At 41.8% G+C, this 23,606-nt stretch overlaps 1 protein-coding gene across 1 annotated transcript in view; it reads right to left on the reverse strand.

The window, feature by feature from the left end:
* tmtopsb (teleost multiple tissue opsin b) overlaps window positions 1–23,606 on the reverse strand; it is a 63,527-nt gene that overhangs the window by 22,717 nt on the left and 17,204 nt on the right. Inside the window, exon 2 of the mRNA XM_061965138.1 lies at window positions 4,802–5,130. Within this exon, the coding sequence (XP_061821122.1) occupies window positions 4,802–5,130 (329 nt within the window). The remainder of the gene's footprint in view (window positions 1–4,801; window positions 5,131–23,606) is intronic.

Raw genomic sequence — 23,606 nt, forward strand, 5'->3', positions numbered from 1 at the left:
TACCACTAAAAAGCAGCGTCAGTACCTAGTGTCCAAACACGGCACATAGCTCCGCCTCCTCTGAAGTCATGTTGCCCTGACGACAGGTGATACAAAGAATTGCTATTGCGACATCCAGTGGACACAATTAGAACAGCAGTATCTTTCATTCAAAAATTTCAGCTCATTTTTATACCTAGCAAATTCATTACGTGGGCCTGATGCGCCCCGTACATTTGACACCACTGATCTACATCTTTAAGCTACATTCAAACCAGTGTGTGTGGCACTGGGAGCAGGTGGATAAAGCATCCTCATCAAGGACACAACGGCAGTTACTAGGTTTGGCGGAAACGGTAATCAAACCTGGAACCGTCAAGTTGCTGGCACGATAACGCTCCAATTCCAAATGGGCCAACAATATTTTGGATGCGTTCTGTCCAACATTTGCATTAAAGTCTTCTGTTATAATCTTGTGATTGATAATGCTGCTGCTGGTGCCTCACCTCGTATGAAACCAAAGTCAAAGTTTAACAACAAGTTCTCAGTCTTTAAATCCCCAGCAGCTTTTCAAACGTCACCATCTCTTCTTGGATTGTATCTCCTCCAAAGTATAGAATTGTGTGGTTACCTCATATTATTTCACTTGATAGTCCAAAAATATTGTTCTTTATTCTGTTAATTTCTTATTTGACTTTCCCTTTCTGGTGCGTAGTTGTGAAATTCCCTGCGGCTATTTTGATGACTCGTTTACATAAATTGTTGCGTCGGATCAGTCTTCCTCTCAAGGAATAAAAGTCACTGGTCAATCCCAAATTCTTTCGGATGACATACATGTTGAGTAAGAAGGACCATCAAGACAAAATAGCAATATTACCAAGTTTTACTAAAGCTTTAGGAGACCAGCCTTACAATGCGTTAATAGCAGCATCAAGAAACGGTCTAAAAATCAAATGGAAAGAGTCAGCTTATTAAGGTATTTCTAGGTATTTTTATTTTTAACTTTTTTTTTGTCATAAAAAAATATAATCAGGTGTGCTTATCCCTGCAGACTGTATTGATATATATTGATATATAATGTAGGAACCAGAAATATTAAAAATAGAAAGAAACAACCCTTTTGTGCGAATGAGTGTGAATGAGTGTAAATGGGGGAGGGAGGTTTTTTGGGTTGGTGCACTAATTGTAAGTGTATCTTGTGTTTTTTATGTTGATTTAATTTAAAAAAAAAAAAAAAAAAAAAAATATATATATATATTTTTTTTTTTTTTTATTTCTTGTGTGGCCTGGTACCAATCGATCCACGGACCGGTACCGGGCCGCGGCCCGGTGGTTGGGGACTACTGATGTAGACCAAAAAAAAGTGTTTTCCATTTAGAAAAAAAATACAAATAATATGACTCCTTTAATGCGCCTTATAATCCGGTGCGCCTTATATATGAAAAAAGATCGAAAATAGACCATTCATCGGCAGTGCGCCTTATAATCCGGTGCGCCCTATGGTCCGGAAAATACGGTAATTATTTGAGAAAAAGAAACACATTAAATATTGTGAAAATATCCAAATTTCCAAAGGACTGGTTAATCACCAAAAAGCTAACTCGGTTAACAAAACGGAACCTATGGCTGCTCTGGGCCTATTGTTTACCTTGCCATGTTTTTTGTTTATGTATATCACATTGCTACAGCTACATAAACATCCGTCCATATAAATGTCAACCTATGTTTCCATGAGAGACGTTTGTTAAGGAAATACTTGGGCTAAATATGTCAGCGGAGTCTTGCGGTCATGGGAGAAAACCTCTCAGAGAAGGCACATGAGCCAGCAAATGGTGTGGCAAATGAAACGCTTGTGCAGACAGCAGAACACGCACACGGAAGACAAATGGGCCTATAACCTTTAAATGAGAAGAGAACACAGATGTTCATGTGTAGTCGGTGGAATCCGGCGTAAAAATCTGTTTAGATACTGATAAGACGACGAATGTCAGCTTGTATTTTGTCCACAGGCTTGTCAGGTTTTCAAAGCTGACATATATCATTGTTTGTGTGGTTTACATATTGACATTTATTTTGGGATGTGCAGCGAAGCCTGACCCCCCCATTAAGTACAAATATACACAGGGCGGTTTCATGTCCATACGGAGAGAACTTTTTCTCTTAGTGACGTTACGAAAAGCCACAACTTCACACTTCTTCATTCTTGTCTCAAAAGTGGATCAAGCAAGCGATGGAGATTGATTTTCCTCACATTAAATGCTCATAAACAGGGAAAAATATTACAGTTAGAACTATAAAACTTGATAAAGTCCAGACCAGATAAAACAGAATAGAGGGTAAAATAAAGTAAAAGTGAAATACAAGGTAGAATAAGGTAAATGACAGGTAAAACTTGTTTTTTTTAAATAAATAAATGAAATGAATGAAAATAAGATAAAAAAAATTAAAAAAAACAGATAAAAGAAGAAAATAGAAGGTAAACAAAGGTAACAGGAGGTAAAGAAAAGGTAAAAGAAAGTAAATGGTAGGTCAAAAAGGTCAATAGAAGGTGAAAAAAGTGGCAAATAGAAGATAAAGAAGGTAAAGGTCAGTAAAATAGAAGGTAAAATAAAGTACAAGATACATTGAAGTTAAAATAAAGTAAATGGCAGGTAAATTGAGGTAAACAACAGGTAAAATAAGGCAAATAGAAGGTAAAATAAGGTAAATAGAAGGTAGATAACAGGTACGGTAATATAAGATAAATAAAAGTTAAAAGAAGGTAAATAGAAAGTTAATAGAAAGTTAAAAAGGTAAAATAAAATAAATAAAAAGGTAAATGGCAGGTAAAATAGAAGGTAAAAAAGGTAAAAGAAGGTAAAAAAAAAAAAAGGTTAAGAAAAGGTAAATGGAAGGTAAAATAAAGTAAAAAATAACAGGTAAAAGAAGGCAAATAGAGGGTGAAATAAGGTAAATAACAAGAAAAGATGGCAAATTGAAGGCAAAATATGGTAAACAGAAGGTAAAAAAGACAAATAAAAGGTAAAAGAACGTAAATAGAAGGTAAAAGAAGGTAAATAGGTAGAAGAAGGTGAATATAAGTTAGATAAAAAGTAAAGGATGGTAAACAGAAGGTAAAGAAGGTAAATTAAAGTAAAATACAAGGTAAAATAAAGTAAATGTTAATTACAACAAGGTAGAAGAAGGTAAATAACAGGTAATATAAGGTAAATAAAAGGTCAAATAAGGTACATAAAGGTAAAGGAATTTACATAAAAAGTAAAAGAAGGTCACCAAAAGGTTAAAAAAGGTCAAAAAGTGAATGAAATGTAAAGAAGGTAAAATAGAAGGTAAATAGAAGGTAAACAAAAAAGGTAAAAGAAAGTTAAAAAATGGTTAAAAAAAATGTTAATGGAAGGTAAAATTTAAGAAATGTAAAATAGAAGGTAAAAAAAGGTAAAGAAAGTAAATAGAAGGTAAATTCTGTAGACATTTATGGCAACCAGAAAAATGTTGGTTTATTTCACCTATTTTCCCTAAAATACGCATTGAGACGATAAAGTGTGTTTTACCCGATTACTCGATTAATCGGACAAACTGATCTTGTTACAACATTATTAAAATGTTATTTTTACTTACTTAAGTACAAAACAGTCTTACAGTCAATTAGAGTAGAACAACGTTTTCCGCCCAATAATTTTACGTTAAGAGGCGCAAGCTAGCATCATCAGAGCTAAAAGTGGCGCAAAATATAAAAATATTTGCAATGAAGTTTGTTGGCGAGACTGCAAAAGCCTTTCTAATCTGCTTCCACACAGTCCTTACTTGTAGGACGTATTTGTCAAGGAAACAGAAGATTAGCCGGCGAGGATTAGCATATCTCGCTAAGCAAACAAAATGTGTGAACCAGAAATCTGAAAAATCGCCCTACTTATCTCCTTTTTTTAAGCATTAACTGAAATGTGTAAAATAAAAAAAAAGTTGGCAAAAATAATGAAATATAGTCTTTAAGGCATTTCATGGCAAAGGACGCAAAAAAAGCAGATAGCTATTTAGCGGCAAAAAATGTATTGTTGCTTTTATTCTTATTTATTCCAAAAGGAGAACTGTAGTGGAAAAACGATTTGCACACTGCAAAAACTGAAATCTAAGTAAGATTAAATATCTCAAATAAGGGTGATATTTGCTTATTTTCTGTCTGATAAGATCATTCTTCTCACTAAGCAGATTTTATGTTAGTGTTTTACTTGTTTTAAGTGTGATCTCAGTAAGATATTACAGCTTGTTGCTGAGATTTAATGACCTATATTGGGTAAAACATGCTTGAAACTAGAATATCAACTGATGCAAAGCTGTGTCATCAACACTCACAAGTGTAAAACTACTTTTTTAAAGTAATAATTTATTATTTCAAGCATGAAAAAAAAAAATCATGACTTTGACACAATTGTGTCTCATAATAAAACAGATGACAGCTAAATGGACTTTGCTGTTTTATTTTCAATGAAACAATAGAAAATATGCACTCATATATTAGTACAGTTGTTATTAGTGAGAATATACTTATTTTAAGGTATTTTGGGGTTCATTGAGGTTAGCTCATTTTACTTGTTTGGGAAAGTAAAATTTTCTTGTTCTACTGGCAGATAATTTTCCTTAGTTCAAATAAAATACCCCTAATTTTTGTATTTTTTTTTCTTGTTTTTGAACACTGACTTTTTGCAGTGCAGATAAATAGTTTAATGCTAATAATGCTTAACTTGAATGTGAAAAGATGACCTCGTCACTTTCCTACGCACGCTATTGAACCGCAAGGACTCAGAACGCCACTTGGTGCTCTTACCTGTCTGATGGCGTACAGCAGCCGGCCGTACGAGAACACGATGACCCCGAACGGCAGCAGCAGGCAGAAGGCGAACAGGCACACCACGTAGGAGACGTTGTTGGCCGTCTGCGAGCGCCAGTCCACCGAGCACGTGGTGCCCGGACCCTCGGGGCCGTAACGGCTCCAGCCCAGCAGCGGGGGCACGGTCCACGCCGCCGAGTAGAGCCACGAGAAGCAGATACCGCCCAGCGCCGGGCGGAAGTCTCTGCCGTCGGCCATGTTGGGCACCATCATGGTGCAGTAGCGCTCGTAGGACAGGACGGCGAGGGATATGAGCGACACGATGCCTGGGGGCGAGAGAGGGACAAAAGTATTGGGACACCAAAGCCATCCTGCCATTGTTTCTGCCACTGCTGATTGATCTCCTGTGAGGCTCAATTGTTGTTCTGAAGTGACAAAATCAGGCCCAATCAGCGTTAATTTAGTGAAGTAGATCACCTGGGAGTCGCTTTTTGATTGGAATCAACAAGCTGCAAAACACTAACCCAGACCCGCTGTATTAAGCATTTATTAGACACATCTTCAACACTTCTTTCATTCACACTCAGTTCTACAAAACCCTAACCCAGTGAAGTTGGCACGTTGTGTAACTTGTAAATACAAACAGAATACAATGATTTGCAAATCCTTTTCAACTTATATTCAGTTGAATAGACTGCAAAGACAAGATATTTGATGTTTGAACTGAGAAGTTTAATTTTTTTTTTGCAAATAATCATTAACTTAGAATTTAATGGCAGCAACACATTGCAAAAAAGTTGGCACGGGCATTTATACCACTGTGTTACATGGCCTTTCCTTTTAACAACACTCAGTAAACGTTTGGGAACTGAGGAGACACATTTTTCAGGTGGAATTCTTTCCCATTCTTGCTTGATGTACAGCTTAAGTTGTTCAACAGTCCAGGGTCTCCATTGTCGTATTTTAGGCTTCATAATGCGCCACACATTTTCAATGGGAGACAGGTCTGGACTACAGGCAGGCCAGTTTAATACCCGCACTCTTTTACTACGAAGCCACGCTGTTGTAACACGTGGCTTTTCATTGTCTTGCTGAAATAAGCAGGGGCGTCCATGAAAAAGACGTTGCTTGGATGGCAACATATGTTGCTCCAAAACCTGTATGTACCTTTCAGCACTAATGGTGCCTTCACAGATGTGTAAGTTACCCATGTTTTGGGCACTAATACACCCCCATACCATCACACATGCTGGCTGTTGAACTTTGCGCCTATAACAATCCGGATGGTTCTTTTTGTCTTTGGTCCAGAGGACACGACGTCCACAGTTTCCAAAAACAATTTGAAATGTGGATTCGTCAGACCACAGAACACTTTTACACTTTGCATTGGTCCATCTTAAATGAGCTCGGGCCCAGTGAAGCCGGCAGCGTTTCTGGGTGTTGTTGATAAACGCCTTTCGCTTTGCACAGTTGAGCTTTAACTTGCACTTACGGATGTAGCAACGAACTGTAGTTACTGACAGTGGTTTTCTGAAGTGTTCCTGAGCCCATGTGGTGACATTCTTTACACACTGATGTCGGTTCTTGATGCAGTACTACCTGAGGGATGTTGGTTTTCAGCCTTGCTGCTTACGTGCAGTGATTTCTCCAGATTCTCTGAACCTTCTGATGATATTACAGACCTTAGATGGCGAAATCCCTAAATTCCTTGCAATAGCTGTTTGAGAAATGTTGTTCTTAAACAATTTGCTCTGGCATTTGTTCTCAAAGTGGTGAACCTCGCCCCATCCGTGTTTGTGAATGACTGAGCATTTCATGGAAGCTGCTTTTATACCCAATCATGGCACCCACCTGTTCCCGATTAGCCTGTTCACCTGTTGGATGTTCCAAATAAGTGTTTGATGAGCATTCCTCAACTTTGTCAGTCTTTTTTGCCACTTGTGTCAGCTATTTTGAAACATGTTGCAGGCATCAAATTCCAAATGAGCTAATATTTGCATAAAAATAACACAGTTTACTAGTTCGAACATTAAGAATCTTGTCTTTGCGGTCTATTCAACTGAATATAGGTTGAAGAGGATTTGCAAATAATTGTATTCTGTTTTTATTTACAATCTACACAACGTGCCAACTTCACTGGTTTTGGGTTTTGTACAAACAGGCGCCTGAAACTTACGTGAGAGGGCCTCTTAACTTCTTGTTAGGCGTCATGATTGACAAGCACAAATGATTTGTCTAACAACACTTAATGAAAGTCATCCCCGTATCACTCGTGTGTATGTGTGAGTGACATGAAGAAAAGCTCTGAATCACTTTGTGAAAAAGTCTCTTTTTGTTTTGTTTAGATTAAACAAATTAAAACACCTACCAGTACCTACTATTGTTATTGTGGTGGATTTTCCACATGTGATTTTCTTCAGGCTTATAGCGCCACCTGCTGTTTAGGCATGCATGTGAAAACCTACAGATGACATGTTTCTTTTTTTAACCCTTTTGCTACATCTCATTCAGGCCCTGAAACATCATACTATCTTGCACAGGTCTTCAACAGGGTCTGCGATCCCCAGGGGGTCTGCAGAGATACTGCAATTTCTCCACAAATGTAAATGTTGTAAACACACATGAACATTGAGCCAACACACTGTCATGCAGTTGAATGTGAATAAATAATTACATATAAATAATGATGGTATTATATTCATGTTAGCATTAAAGATAGCTAGCGAATAGCGCTCTAGTTGTCAGCCAGCGAGTAACACCAATAGTCATCTGCTAGCGATTAGCGTTGTAGTTGCCAGTTAACAATTAACGCGCTAGTTGGGAACTACCGATATGCGTGCCAGTTGCCCGATTAGAGCTCTAGTTGCCAGCTAGTGATTGCCGCACTAGTTGCCAGCTAGCGATTAACACGTTAGTTGTCAGCTAGCGATTAATGCCCTAGTTGTCAGCTAGCGATTGGCGCTTTAGTTGCCAACCAGCGATTGGCGCACTAGTTGTCAGCTACCAATGATCACACCAGTTGCCATCTAGTGATTAGCGCACTAGTTGCCAGCTGGCAATTAGCACACTAGTTACCAGCTGGCAATTAGAGCCCTAGTTACCAGTTAGCGATCAGCTAGGGCAGTGTTTTTCAACCTTTTTTGAGGCAAGGCACATTTTTTTCATAAAAAATTCCGGAGGCACTCCACCAGGTCGTCGTGCCTTATTTTGAGTTTGTTGGTGTCTTCCTGTGTAGTGCTTTAGTTTTTGTCTTGCGCTGTTATTTTGGTGGCCCTTCCTGTTTTGTTGGTGTTTTCCTGTAGCAGTTTCATGTCTTCCTTTGAGCGCTATTCCCCACACCTGCTTTGTGTTAGCAAGCAAGGCTATTTAAGTTGTTGCTATCCTTCTTTGTGTGGACATTGTTGATTGTCATGTCATGTACGGATGTACTTTGTGGACGCCGTAAGTTTTTGCTGTCGTCCAGAATTCTGTTTCTGTTTACTTGGTAGCCATTTTAGTACTCTAACTGCCAGCTAATGATAAACGCTCTACTTGTCAGCTAGAGATTGATGCCTGAATTGTCAGCAAGCAATGGGTGCGCTAGTTGCCAGCCAGCAGTTAGGGTGTTAATTGCCAGCTAGCGATTAACACCGACTTTTCTGTCTTGCCTCTTGGTGAGGGCGGTCGCATTTTTCTCCGCTCCCTCCTTCCCTGCTTACTTTCTGTGTGTCCTCGTCTTGTCTGAACTTTTTTGAAGCCTCTTTCTTTGCGCTGTCCTCAAATCTAAATATCAAACATGGATCTGATCAGCTGGACTCTCGACACAATTGACAAAGTCTTTTCGACAAGGAAAAGAGGTTCGGGGGAGCCCGGCTGCCCTGATGGAACCATTGCTGCGGGGTACCTGAGAGATTCCTCATGTGCCTCTCAGGCCTTTCCATCGAGGACGTGGAAGACATCTACCTATTTGGAACCGTGATTGCGGGGCACCTGCTGATTGGTCTGGGAATTGCTCTGGTGTATCGTCAAATTCGGAAGACGATAGCAGCCACTCAAGGAGCCCAACGGCTGTTCATAGCAATGGAAGGATTGGGTCGAGCTGTGGGAATACAGACTGGGGCAATTTCTGATTTGAATCGCAAAATGGATCTCATCTTGGAGAAGCTTGATGAGAAGGAAGAATTAAATTGAATTTGAGAGATCCAGCACGGACACAGAGCAGGCAGGTCATTGTTTTGACTGCTCGAAGAAAACAACATCTTAATCTACGATTTGACTCCCTCGAATGGCCTTGATGCTATCAGGAACAGGCTGTTCTGAAGAACTCCCCCGAGGACTCCTCAACGACGGACGCTTTTGACCTTCCTTTTTTTCAACAACACCTGGTGTCGAACTTTGAGATCGGCCCCAGACCACAAAAACATTTCAACATCTCACCCAAGTTAATTGGGCATACATGCACGCAACCGCCCCTCCCCCAATCAACGCCTTCACCACTGCTTAATTCCTCCGGGGTTGTGGATGGCTGAGTAGCGCTTTATAGCGGCAGACGGCCTCCAGGGCCCCAAATCCCCCCCCTCTGTTGCAAGTTGTTGTGATTACATGTATCATGTTTATGTGTGCTATGCAATGTAAGGTTTTTTCCTCGGACTCAGTCTGGTCCCCTCCTGAGGGTCCAGCCTTAGACTGATATTTTTTTTTACTCTTCCCCCTTTCCCAATGTCACCTTTTTCCCACCTTTTTCCCACCTTTTTTAAGGAGCGCCCTAAGTGGCTGATCCGTTGGCGGTCCCGTCTTGTCCCCTTGTAACGTATGTCTGCTCTTAGTGGGACTGTGTCAAAAATGAAATTTCATTTCTTATGTGTCTTGTACATGTTAAAGAATGGGCAACAATAAAGCATCTTGAATCTTGAATCTTCAGTAGCCAGCTGGCCATGAGAGGACTATTTGCTATCTAGCAATCAGCGCGCTAGTTGTCAGCTGGTGATTAACGCTCTATTTGCCAGCTAGCAATTAGCGCGTTAGTTGTCAGCTTGCGATTAGTGCTCTAGATGGCAGGTAAAAATAAACTATTTTAGTTTTCAGCTAGCAGTTAGCACACTAGTTTTCACTAGCAATTAGCACGCCAGTTGGCAACAAGCGGTTGAGGCGCTAGTTGCCAGCTGGCTATACATATATAGCCAGCTATATAAGTAAGGGGTCATGGCTAACCTTCTCTCCATCAGTTTTAGAGTCCTTGGCCTGGTAGAAGACCCGTGTTATAGTAAAAACCTTCTGAACCTTGAATGATGCTATTAAACATACAGGGATTGATGTGTTTTTATGATGTTTTGAACAAAAAGTGAGGTGGTAGAGGTGATTATGATTGACTGCAGCTCAAAGTTTCTCTTTGCAACGAAGTGTCAGAGAGTTTGTTTAAAGGCACTTAATGGAATCGATCGATACTGGAAGAAGATCCAGATTCACAAGCAAGCAGAAGATATTGGAAATACCGTGTTTTAAAATAAACACCCTCAGTGTGCGTTCCTGTTCAATAATTATGCCATCTGTATTATCTTTAGCCAGTCAGTGTGCAATTTGTTGTCTTTTCTTCCTCCAACACCATGTTGTTGTTGTGCGGTCACGCTCTAATTGAACACTTTGAGAGAGGAAGCTGGCACTGAGCCAACTGAAACGGTTTTGCCGCTTCTGGAACCAAGAACCTATTTTGAGTAATCCGTCTCTCTTTTTTTGAGGGCATTAAAAGTAGAGTTTTGCCGTGCTTGCCCAAAGTTTTTCGTTCTTTAAAGAAATAGTTTGTACTAATTTGTATTATTAACCTCCATTTTTCAGTTCAGCCTCTAAGGAAGGACTCGTGTCCTCGGTGCTGGCACGGATTCAACAGTGGCTCGTTCCGATCGTCCATTTTTAATGGGCTCCCCTACCTAGAGCCCGATTATTCACATGGAGAAATGAAGCGGCCCCTCAGCTGAGTCAGCAGAAGGTCTAATCATGGCAAAATTGTCCGTTGCTTTTCATGTCCTTTACGGCGCTAATTCTCCTCCAAGAACCATTTCCTGCACCACATGCAGCAACAATGACAATCACAACTTTGTTGGCTCGACTCAATTAGTGGGTCACTTGATTCTGATTTTAGACTTCACACAAACAAGAACCATGCTTCTTGTAATCAGGACTTTCAAAAAGGTCCAGACTTTTTCTGTTTTAATCTACTTTTTTTTATAAACAGCATTAAAGAGGCAACGACAAACAAGTCTCATGTGTACTTTGACAACCGTTACGACTTACATCCTGCTGACATCAACACTTATTCAAATAAAACTAAAGTTTAGGTTAAAAAATCTATTCCAGATCCAGGTTCAAACCCCACTTCCGCCATCCTAGTCACCAGAGGCGCTACATTTACTACGTTACATCTACTTGAGTAACTTTTGGGATAGTTGGAGTAGTTTTAATGCAACATACTTTTACTTTTACTTGAGTATATTTATAGAGAAGAAACGCTACTTTTACTCCGCTCCATTTATCTACATTCAGCTCGCTACTCGCTACTGATTTTTATCGATCTGTTAATGCACGCTTTGTTTGTTTTGGTTTGTCAGACAGACCTTCAAAGTAGTATCTATGCATGGCTGCGTTTCACCAATCAGATGCAGTCACTGGTGACGTTTGACCAATCAAACAGAGCCAGGCGGTCACACCAACTTATATTCTTGTCTTCATGAAAAAAGGAATCTATATGTTAAACATGCATGTGTATTCATTAAAACACCTTTAACATGTGAACAAAAACGGCAAAATAAATAAACATAAATTATATACTGTACATATAAATGTATGTATATACATATATATATGATATGTGTGTGTATGTATATGTATATATGAGGTAGATCACCTCGACTTGGTCATTTATTAAGTAATTGATTAACGTTGAAAAACTTATTGGGGTGTTACCATTTAGTGGTCAATTGTACGGAATATGTACTGTACTGTGCAGTCTACTAATACAAGTTTCAATCAATCAATCAATCAATGCCTACTGAGCCTATGGTGCTGTTAAGTTATTGTGGCTCAATTTGCCTTATTTTTTTTTATTTTAATGTATTATTATTTAACATATATTATTGTTTTAGTTGCTTAAGAGATATTCCTGGCTCTGAATTTGCTCATTGCTATTTTTATGTTTTTGTGCATTATTTGTTGCTGTCATCATTAAACGAACAGGTTACTCATCAGTTACTCCTCTCTGAGCTGCCACCTTACCGTGGTAGAGGAGTTTGCGTGTCCCAATGATCCTAGGAGCTATGTTGTCCGGGGGTTTCTATGCCCCCTGGTAGGGTCTCCCAAGGCAAACTGGTCCTAGGTGAGGGATCAGACAAAGAGCAGCTCGAAGACCTCGATGAAGAACACAAACCAAGGACCCAGATTTCCCTCGCCCGGACGCGGGTCACCGGGGCCCCCCTCTGGAGCCGGGCCCGGAGGTGGGGCACGATGGCGAGCGCCTGGTGGCCGGGCCTGTCCCCATGGGGCCCGGCCGGGCACAGCCCGAAGAGGCAACGTGGGTCCCCCCTCCAATGGGCTCACCACCCATAGCAGGGGCCATAGAGGTCGGGTGCAGTGTGAGCTGGGCGGCAGCCGAGGGCAGGGCACTTGGCGGTCCGATCCTCGGCTACATAAGCTGGCTCTTGGGACGTGGAACGTCACTTCGCTGGGGGGGAAGGAGCCTGAGCTAGTGCGTGAGGTGGAGAAGTTCCGGCTAGATATAGTCGGACTCACTTCGACGCACAGCAAGGGCTCTGGAACCACTTCTCTTGAGAGGGGCTGGACTCTCTTCCACTCTGGCGTTGCCGGCAGTGAGAGGCGACGGGCTGGGGTGGAAATTCTTGTTGCCCCTCGGCTCAAAGCCTGCACGTTGGAGTTCAACCCGGTGGACGAGAGGGTAGCTTCCCTCCGCCTTCGGGTGGGGGGACGGGTCCTGACTGTTGTTTGCGTTTACGCGCCAAGCGGCAGCTCAGAGTACCCACCCTTTTTGGATTCACTCGAGGGAGTACTGGAGAGTGCTCCCCCGGGTGATTCCCTCGTTCTACTGGGGGACTTCAACCTCATGTTGGCAGCGAAAGTGAAACCTGGAGAGGTGTGATTGGGAAGAATGGCCGCCCGGATCTGAACCCGAGTGGTGTTTTGTTATTGGACTTTTGTGCTCGTCACAGATTGTCGATAACAAACACCATGTTCAAACATAAGGGTGTCCATATGTGCACTTGGCACCAGGACACCCTAGGCCGCAGTTCCATGATCGACTTTGTAGTTGTGTCATCGGATTTGCGGCCTCATGTTTTGGACACTCGGGTGAAGAGAGGGGCGGAGCTTTCTACCGATCACCACCTGGTGGTGAGTTGGCTGCGATGGTGGGGGAGGATGCCGGACAGACCTGGCAGGCCCAAACGCATTGTGAGGGTTTGCTGGGAACGCCTGGCAGAGTCTCCTGTCAGAGAGAGTTTCAATTCCCACCTCCGGAAGAACTTTGAACATGTCACGAGGGAGGTGCTGGACATTGAGTCCGAGTGGACAATGTTCCGTACCTCTATTGTCGAGGCGGCCGATTGGAGCTGTGGCCGCAAGGTAGTTGGTGCCTGTCGTGGCGGTAATCCTAGAACCCGTTGGTGGACGCCGGCGGTGAGGGATGCCGTCAGGCTGAAGAAGGAGTCCTATCGGGTTCTTTTGGCTCATGGGACTCTTGAGGCAGCAGACAGGTACCGACAGGCCAAGCGGTGTGCGGCTTCAGCGGTCGCGGAGGCAAAAACTCGGACATGGGAGGAGTTCGGGGAGGCCATGGAAAAAGACTTCCGGACGGCTTCGAAGCAATTCTGGACCACCATCCGCCGCCTCAGGAAGGGGAAGCAGTGCAGTGTCAACACCGTGTATGGTGGGGATGGTGCTCTGCTGACCTCGACTGCAGATGTTGTGGATCGGTGGAGGGAATACTTCGAAGACCTCCTCAATCCTACCAACACGTCTTCCTATGAGGAAGCAGGGCCTGGGGAATCTGTGATGGGCTCTCCTATTTCTGGGGCTGAGGTTGCAGAGGTAGTTAAAAAGCTCCTCGGTGGCAAGGCCCCGGGGGTGGATGAGATCCGCCCGGAGTTCCTTAAGGCTCTGGATGTTGTGGGGCTGTCTTGGTTGACAAGACTCTGCAACAACATCGCGTGGACATCGGGGGCGGTACCTCTGGATTGGCAGACCGGGGTGGTGGTTCCTCTCTTTAAGAAGGGGAACCGGAGGGTGTGTTCCAACTATCGTGGGATCACACTCCTCAGCCTTCCCGGTAAGGTCTATTCAGGTGTACTGGAGAGGAGGCTACGCCGGATAGTCGAACCTCGGATTCAGGAGGAACAGTGTGGTTTTCGTCCTGGCCGTGGAACTGTGGACCAGCTCTATACTCTCGGCAGGGTCCTTGAGGGTGCATGGGAGTTTGCCCAACCAGTCTACATGTGTTTTGTGGACTTGGAGAAGGCATTCGACCGTGTACCCCGGGAAGTCTTGTGGGGAGTGCTCAGAGAGTATGGGGTAACGGACTGTCTTATTGTGGCAGTTCGCTCCCTGTATAATCAGTGTCAGAGTTTGGTCCGCGTTGCCGGCAGTAAGTCGGACACGTTTCCAGTGAGGGTTGGACTCTGCCAAGGCTGCCCTTTGTCACCGATTCTGTTCATAACCTTTATGGACAGAATTTCTAGGCGCAGTCAGGGCGTTGAGGGGATCTGGTTTGGTGGCTGCAGGATTAGGTCACTGCTATTTGCGGATGATGTGGTCCTGATGGCTTCCTCCGGCCAAGATCTTCAGCTCTCACTGGATAGGTTCGCAGCCGAGTGTGAAGCGACTGGGATGGGAATCAGCACCTCCAAGTCCGAGTCCATGGTTCTCTCCCGGAAAAGGGTGGAGTGCCATCTCCGGGTTGGGGAGGAGATCTTGCCCCAAGTGGAGGAGTTCAAGTACCTCGGAGTCTTGTTCACGAGTGGGGGAAGAGTGGATCGTGAGATCGACAGGCGGATCGGTGCGGCGTCTTCAGTAATGCGGACGCTGTATCGATCCGTTGTGGTGAAGAAGGAGCTGAGCCGGAAGGCAAAGCTCTCGATTTACCGGTCGATCTACGTTCCCATCCTCACCTATGGTCATGAGCTTTGGTCATGACCGAAAGGACAAGATCACGGGTACAAGCGGCCGAAATGAGTTTCCTCCGCCGAGTGGCGGGGCTCTCCCTTAGAGATAGGGTGAGAAGCTCTGTCATTCGGGGGGAGCTCAAAGTAAAGCCGCTGCTCCTCCACATCGAGAGGAGCCAGATGAGGTGGTTCGGGCATCTGGTCAGGATGCCACCCGAACGCCTCCCTAGGAAGGGGTTTCGGGCACGTCCGACCGGTAGGAGGCCGCGGGGAAGACCCAGGACACGCTGGGAAGACTATCTCTCCCGGCTGGCCTGGGAACGCCTCGGGATCCCCCGGGAGGATCTGGACGAAGTGGCTGGGGAGAGGGAAGTCTGGGCTTCCCTGCTTAAGCTGCTGCCCCCGCGACCCGACCTCGGATAAGCGGAAGAAGATGGATGGATGGATGGTATTATTATTTAACATATATTATTGTTTTAGTTGCTTAAGAGATATTCCTGGCTCTGAATTTGCTCATTGCTATTTTTATGTTTTTGTGCATTATTTGTTGCTGTCATCATTAAACGAACAGGTTACTCATCAGTTACTCAGTACTTGAGTAGTTTTTTCACAACATACTTTTTGCTTTTACTCAAGTAAATATTTGGGTGACTACTCCCTACTTTTACTTGAGTAATAAATCTCTAAAGTAACAGTACTCTTACTTGAGTACAATTTCGGGCTACTCTACCCACCTCTGCTAGTCACTGCCGTTGTTTCCTTGGGCAAGACACTTTACCCACCTGCTCCCAGTGTCACCCACACTGGTATAAATGTAGCTTAAAGATGTAGATAATGGGTTTCACTATGCAAAACGCTTTGAGTCTCTAGAGAAAAGCACTATATATATATAATTCCCTTCACTGTACGGGTATCTTGGTTGTCATATTAGCGGAAAAGATCGCCCATGGTGTACAACAAAAGTAGCGGTAGAGTAAGCTGTCTTGCTCCTGCTCTACTCTCTTTAATAGTACCAGTAATTCAGTTCGAAATATTAGCTTTGGCCTACTTACTGTTGCGTAGCTGTCTGGATGGTTGGCCTGCAGACGGCGCTTCACGTTAGTTGTATCTTTACCAGAGAAAATCAAAGGACAGGGATTACAAGGTGTCTTGTTGTCTACCGTGGCAAAGGTGAAGCCCGTCCATATGTCTTCCCTTGTCTCTCTTCCAGGTGTAGAAGACATACTGAAATGCCTAACCTACTTAGTGGCCTAGTGGTTAGAGTGTCCGCCCTGAGATCGGTAGGTTGTGAGTTCAAACCCCGGCCGATTCATACCAAAGACTATAAAAATGGGACACATTACCTCCCTGCTTGGCACTCAGCATCAAGGGTTGGAATTGGGGGCTAAGTCACGAAAAAATGATTCCCGGGCGCGGCCATCGATGCTGCCCACTGCTCCCCTCACCTCCCATGGGGTGATCAAGGGTGATGGGTCAAATGCAGAGAATAATTTCGCCACATCTAGTGTGTGTGTGACAATCATTGGTACTTTAACTTACAAAGACAGTAGCTCTGATTGGATCCCCTAAGTCAGGGGTCGGGAACCTTTTTGGCTGAGAGAGCCATGAAAGCCAAATATTTTAAAATGTATTTCCGCGTGAGACATATAATATTCTTTAACTCTGAATACAACTAAATGTGTGCATTTTTAAGTAAGACCAAAATTTTTAGAGTACCGTATTTTTCGGACTATAAGTCACAGTTTCTTTCATAGTTTGGCCGGGGGTGCGACTTATACTCAGGAGCGACTTATGTGTGAAATTACTAACACATTACCGTAAAATATCAAATAATATTATTTAGCTCATTCACGTAAGAGACTAGACGTATAAGATTTCATGGGATTTAGCGATTAGGAGTGACAGATTGTTTGGTAAACGTATAGCATGTTCTATATGTTATAGTTATTTGAATGACTCTTACCATAATATGTTACGTTAACATACCAGGCACCTTCTCAGTTGGTTATTTATGCCTCATATAACGTACACTTTTTCAGCCTGGTGTTCACTATTCTTTATTTATTTTAAATTGCCTTTCAAATGTCCATTCTTGGTGTTGGGTTTTATCAAATAAATTTCCCCAAAAAATGCAACTTATACTCCAGAGCGACTTATACTCCGAAAAATACGGTATAATAAGTGTCTTTTTCTTTTTAATAACAGTTATTCTGAAGGTAACCAATAATAAATAAAACACTTCTTACCATTAATGCGACTTCTGGTGCTGTATGGTTTTGCTGATGGCTTTGTAGTCTGATTGATACATGGTTATTGTTAACACTGTGATTACCAGTGGAATTATTCATCACTTATAGTGTTAAGCAATGTCAGCTAGGATTTATCTGAGAGCCAGATGCAGTAATCAAAAGAGCCAAAATCTGGCTCTGGAGCCATAGGTTCCCTACCCCTGCCCTAAGTGATTCAGTCCCCTCCCCTCGCCTACATGCAACTGTGATTGGACAGATTCCTAACTTGTACCACCCACCTAAAGACGAAATGAAATAGGATTGGTTTTTGTCTTGTTTTTATTCATTGACTGAATTGCCAATTAATTTTGTCATGTTTTTAGTCAACGTGCATTTGTTTTGATTGGGGTTCTATTGTGTCAGGGGAAAATAGGTTGCTGACGATACCTAAGACGGACATTTTTAGTCAACAAAATTAACTCTTCTTCAGTCGCATGCTTTGAGACTTTGCTGACACGGTAACCGAACACTTCATGCTCGTAGCCAGAGAATGGAGCATTGGACAAAAAGTTAGCACGCCGACTACTGATGAATGCAGAGGCAAGGCATCTGGCGTTTGAACGTATGCCTTAGGCCCTGTCTATGTTAAGCTGGATAACACCTTAAACGAATAACTATTTAGTCTTAACCCCGTGTCAGCCACACTAACCCATCGTTTAAGGTTCCCGTCCTTGGATATTTCTTAACACGGGTAAGTGCGGCGTCTATTTCTTGAGTCTCCGGCTCTTTGCTCGGTAAGGACTCATTGATCGTTTATAAACGGAGTCTGGAGAGGAAGTAACGTCATAACGTTTCATAACAGCCGGTTTCCACTCGGAGGTAACCACTAGAAAGATGGCGGTGAATCATCCAGACATGCCCGTGTTTCTCCTACTTCTACATGTACAGGCGCTTGTAGAAATCATACATGAATATCTTAAAGGGGAACATTATCACAATTTCAGAAGGGTTAAAACCATTAAAAATCAGTTCCCAGTGGCTTATTTTATTTTTCGAAGTTTTTTTCAAAATTTTACCCATCACGCAATATCCCTAAAAAAAGCTTCAAAGTGCCGGATTTTAACCATCGTTATATACACCCGTCCATTTTCCTGTGACGTCACATAGTGATGCCGATACAAACAAACATGGCGGATAGAACAGCAAGTTTATAGCGACATTAGCTCGGATTCAGACTCGGATTTCAGCAGCTTAAGCGATTCAACAGATTACGCATGTATTGAAACGGATGGTTGTCGTGTGGAGGCAGGTAGCGAAAACGAAATTGAAGAAGAAACTGAAGCTATTGAGCCATATCGGTTTGAACCGTATGCAAGCGAAACCGACGAAAACGACACGACAGCCAGCGACACGGGAGAAAGCGAGGACGAATTCGGCGATCGCCTTCTAACCAACGATTGGTATGTGTTTGTTTGGCATTAAAGGAAACTAACAACTATGAACTAGGTTTACAGCATATGAAATACATTTGGCAACAACATGCACTTTGAGAGTGCAGACAGCCCATTTCAGGCGCGCTAAGAACATATATTTTTCCACGATTTCAGCATTTTAAATGTGCTGTTTTTGATTGAAAAAAATAAATGTTTTTAAGCTAAGTTATTGGTAAACACAGTTTATGTATAATAATTTACGTAAAACCGCGAGTAATGAATAAAGTTTTCTTCAATTAAAATATTCTGTAGACATACCCTCATCCGCTCTCTTTTCCTGAAAGCTGATCTGTCCAGTTTTGGAGTTGATGTCAGCAGGCCAGGAAAGCTAGGGTCGATATTCTTCTCTTGATCATCTTCGGTGGCATAAGGGACGGTTGAAGCGGTGTGAGCCAAGACATCCAGGGGGTTTAGCTCGCTCGTCTGCGGGAACAAACTGCCGCCATTGCTTGCCGTTCTACCGAGGTCCGTTGTCCCTGAATAGCTCACACACTCCGGCAGATTCAATGGGGGTCTGGCGCCAGATTTCTTTGACTTTATCGTTGGAAATGCATCTGCTTTAAGTGTCGCAGGATATCCACACATTCTTGCCATCTCTGTCGTAGCATAGCTTTCGTCTGTAAAGTGTGCGGAACAAACGACTGACCATTTCGTCGGCTTTCCCCACACCCTCGTATTTTGAACAAATTCCGTCCAATTTCTTGCCACTTTCGCATCTTTGGGCCACTGGTGCAACTTGAATCCGTCCCTGTTCGTGTTGTTGCACCCTGCGACAACACACCGACGAGGCATGATGTCTCCAAGGTACGGAAAACAGTCGAAAAAACGGAAAATAACAGAGCTGATTTGACTCGGTGTTTGAGAAAATGGCGAATTGCTTCCCGATGTGACGTCACGTTGTGACGTCATCGCTCCAAGAGCGAATAATAGAAAGGCGTTTAATTCGCCAAAATTCACCCATTTAGAGTTCGGAAATTGGTTAAAAAAATGTATGGTCTTTTTTCTGCAACATCAAGGTATATATTGACCCTTACATAGGTCTGGTGATAATGTTCCCCTTTAAGAGAAAGCGATTGCAGCTATTTCAGATACAACACATCTCAGACGGCAAGAGAACTTTCCAATGTCCAGGTCACCTGTGCTTCTATTTACCGAAAAACTTTGTCCATTTGTCGAAGGAGAGACAAAAAGAATGCGAGCTCCCGTGGATGTGATTAAAAAGGTAGCGTGTGCTTTGTATTACCTGACCGTCAAGGGAAGACTACGGAAAACAGCGAATGCTTTTGTACTGGCAAAGCAGACTGTATCAGTCATTGTCCGCCATGTATGCCGCAGACTCAACGTCTAGGTCCAGAGTATATAAAGTCACCAAAAACGAATGGACAATGAAGGTGAAGACAAAAGAGTGAGGAGTGTCCTGACCAGATATCTAGATCCCTAGACTGATTGATGTAAAATTTTCTTTATCACATTGTTTACTTTCACGTGTCCATTAAAGATTTGATTAATTTATGATGGCTCAGATGTGATTCACTACAATAGAGCCCCACAGCACACTGGATTCCAGTTCATTGAAATACCACAACACTGGATATTGTTCAGATAAGTTAATTTTAAGAACTTGCACACAAAGCAACACTGGAGGTGACTATGACGTGCGCATTTTCTGCGCATGCGTGTTAGATCGCGTTGTGCCGGCGGACGGAGGGGGATTAGGGGGTCTTAAACGACCGTTGTGTGTGTGTGGACAAGGATAAGGTTAGGTGGGATTTACCCTTAGTGTAGAAGGGTCCTCAGTGTAGAGGCACCCTTAGCCTCGCACGTAGCCTCCATCGAGCCGTCGTAGTTTCACTACAAAGCAGCCCGTTTCACAGCACACTGGCTAATGGCATAAAAGTCGTTGGCCATTTCACGCATAGCCCACCAAAGGCAGCTGAAAGCAAATTGAACATCGCCTGCACAAGAAAGTCTCTCACGCAGGACATGCCAATGGGATGGAACATCACCCTGAAGATGATCAAGAGTGTTCAGAGGAATCACGACATCCTGGCTCAGCATCACCAAGAACACTGCAGCTGAGCTAGAGAAACTAAAGAAGCTGGAGACAGTGTTGGGAGCACTGCAGCTCATTTTTGATTGTCATTTAGAGCAGGTTTGTCCTTAAAGTTTGTGCGTGGGTGTGTGTGAGCGAGAGAGAGAGTGTCTGAGACTTTGAGTTAATTTACTCACTTTTATGAGAATAGATATAACAAGCTTCTAATAATGGAGGTAAATGTGTGTCTTCTTTTTTTTTTTTTACACTGAATTTATGTAGCTGAAATGTTTGCGTATTAATTTGGAAAAAACAGATTTTTTTCAAAATATGCTGAACATTTCACTGAATAAAAATGTGTGAGCAAAATGTGTATATTTAAAAATTAAGTTTGTCAAAATACAGTGTTAATAAATCAGTGCAGAAATACTTTGCTTTAAAACTCAAGAAGTTTACAAACTTGACACCTTTTAGGCTGGTTCTGGATCGCTTCAGTCTTAATTAATGAAAGTGGCTCTTGAGTTCAAATATTTCTGCACTGAATGTTTTTACAATTAATATTTATACACTGATTTTTTTTTACACTCAATTTTTCTGCACTCAATTTTTCTGCACTTGGTATTTTACACTGAATTGTTATACACTGATTTTTACATTGAATTTCTATACACTGACTTTTTTATACTGAATTTTAAAACACTGCCTTTTTTTAACACTGATTTTTTTTACACACTAAAATTTTAAACACTGATTTTTCTTTTGACACACTGAATTTTTAAACACTGAATTATAACAAACTGATTTTTTTTAAACACACCCATTTTGCCCACATGTTTTTTTATTCAATGAAATTGCCAGCATCGTTTATTGTAAAATGAATACGTCCACAAAATTTAAACACAAAAAAATCAGTTACGTAAACTCAGTGTTTATAATTCAGTGCAGAAATACTTAAAAATGTTCTTTAAAACTCAATAAGTTTGCAAACTAGACACCTTTTAGGCTGGTTCTGGATCGCTTCAGTCTTAATTTACTGAAAGTGGCTCTTGAGTTCAAATATTTCTGCACTGAATGTTTTTACAATTAATATTTATACACTGAATTTTTTTTTACACTCAATTTTTTTGCACTCAATTTTTCTGTACTTGGTATTTTACACTCAATTTTTATAAACTGATTTGTTTTACATTGAATTCTTCTTCACAACATTTTTCTGCACTTCATGTTTTACACTCAATTTCTATACACTGACTTTTTTTACACAGAATTTTAAAACACTGCCTTTTTTTACACTGTTATTTTTTTACACACTGAATTTTTAAACACTAAATTATAGCAAACATTTTTTTTTTTTAACACACCCATTTTGCCCACAATGTTTTTTATTCAATGAAATTGCCAGCATCATTTAATGTAAAATTAATACGGTCCACAAAATTTAAACACAAAAAAATCAGTTACGTAAATTCAGTGTTTATAATTTAGTGCAGAAATACTTTAAAATGTTCTTTAAAACTCAAGAAGTTTGCAAACTTGACACCTTTTAGGCTGGTTCTGGATCGCTTCAGTCTTAATTTACTGAAAGTGGCTCTTGAGTTCAAATATTTCTGCACTGAATGTTTTTACAATTATTATTTATACACTGAATTTTTTTTTACACTCAATTTTTTTGCACTCAATTTTTCTGCACTTGGTATTTTACACTAAATTTTTATACACTGATTTTTTTTTTTACATTGAATTTTTCTGCACTTCATATTTTGCACTGAATTTCTATACACTGACTTTTTTACACGGAATTTTAAAACACTGCCTTTTTTACATTGTTATTTTTTTACACTGAATTTTTAAACACTGAATTATAACAAACTGATTTTTTAAACACACTGATTTTTTAAACACACCCATTTTGCACACAATTGTTTTATTCAATGAAATTGCCAGCATCATTTAATGTAAACTTAATACAATCCACAAAATTCTAACACAAAAAAATCTGTAAATTCAGTGTCCAAAAAAAGCTTTCATAATAAAGACACAAATTCAGACTGAAGCCATCGATCCAGCCAATGAGGTGTCAAGTTTGCAGTCACAATATTTTGACACTGAATTTTAAAACTTAATTTTTAAACACACACATTTTAATCAATGAAATTGCCAGCATAATTTGATGCAAAAAAATCAGTGAGATAAATTCAGTGTCCAAAAAAAGCTTTCCTAATAAAAGGTTGAAGTGTGACGTTTAAAGGGGAACATTATCACCAGACCTATGTAAGCGTCAATATATACCTTGATGTTGCAGAAAGTGAAGTGAATTATATTTATATAGCGCTTTTCTCTAGTGACTCAAAGCGCTTTACATAGTGAAACCCAATATCCAAGTTACATTTAACCAGTGTGGGTGGCACTGGGAGCAGGTGGGTAAAGTGTCTTGCCCAAGGACACAACAGCAGTGACTAGGATGGCAGAAGCGGGGATCGAACCTGCAACCCTCAAGTTGCTGGCATGGCTGCTCAACCAACCGAGCTAAAAAGACCTTTTTTTTTTTTTAACCGATTTCCGAACTCTAAATGGGTGAATTTTGGCGAATTAAACGCCTTTCTAATATTCGCTCTCGGAGCGATGACGTGACGTCACATCGGGAAGCAATCCGCCATTTTCTCAAACACCGAGTCAAATCAGCTCTGTTGTTTTCCGTTTTTTCGACTGTTTTCCGTACCTTGGAGACATCATGCCTCGTCGGTGTGTTGTCGGAGGGTGTAACAACACGAACAGGGACGGATTCAAGTTGCACCAGTGGCTCAAAGATGCGAAAGTGGCAAGAAATTGGACGTTTGTTCCGCACACTTTACCGACGAAAGCTATGCTACGACAGAGATGGCAAGAATGTGTGGATATCCTGCGACACTC

Source organism: Nerophis lumbriciformis, linkage group LG07 (genome assembly GCF_033978685.3).
Source record: "Nerophis lumbriciformis linkage group LG07, RoL_Nlum_v2.1, whole genome shotgun sequence".
In the NCBI taxonomy this organism is placed as follows: Eukaryota; Metazoa; Chordata; class Actinopteri; order Syngnathiformes; family Syngnathidae; genus Nerophis; species Nerophis lumbriciformis.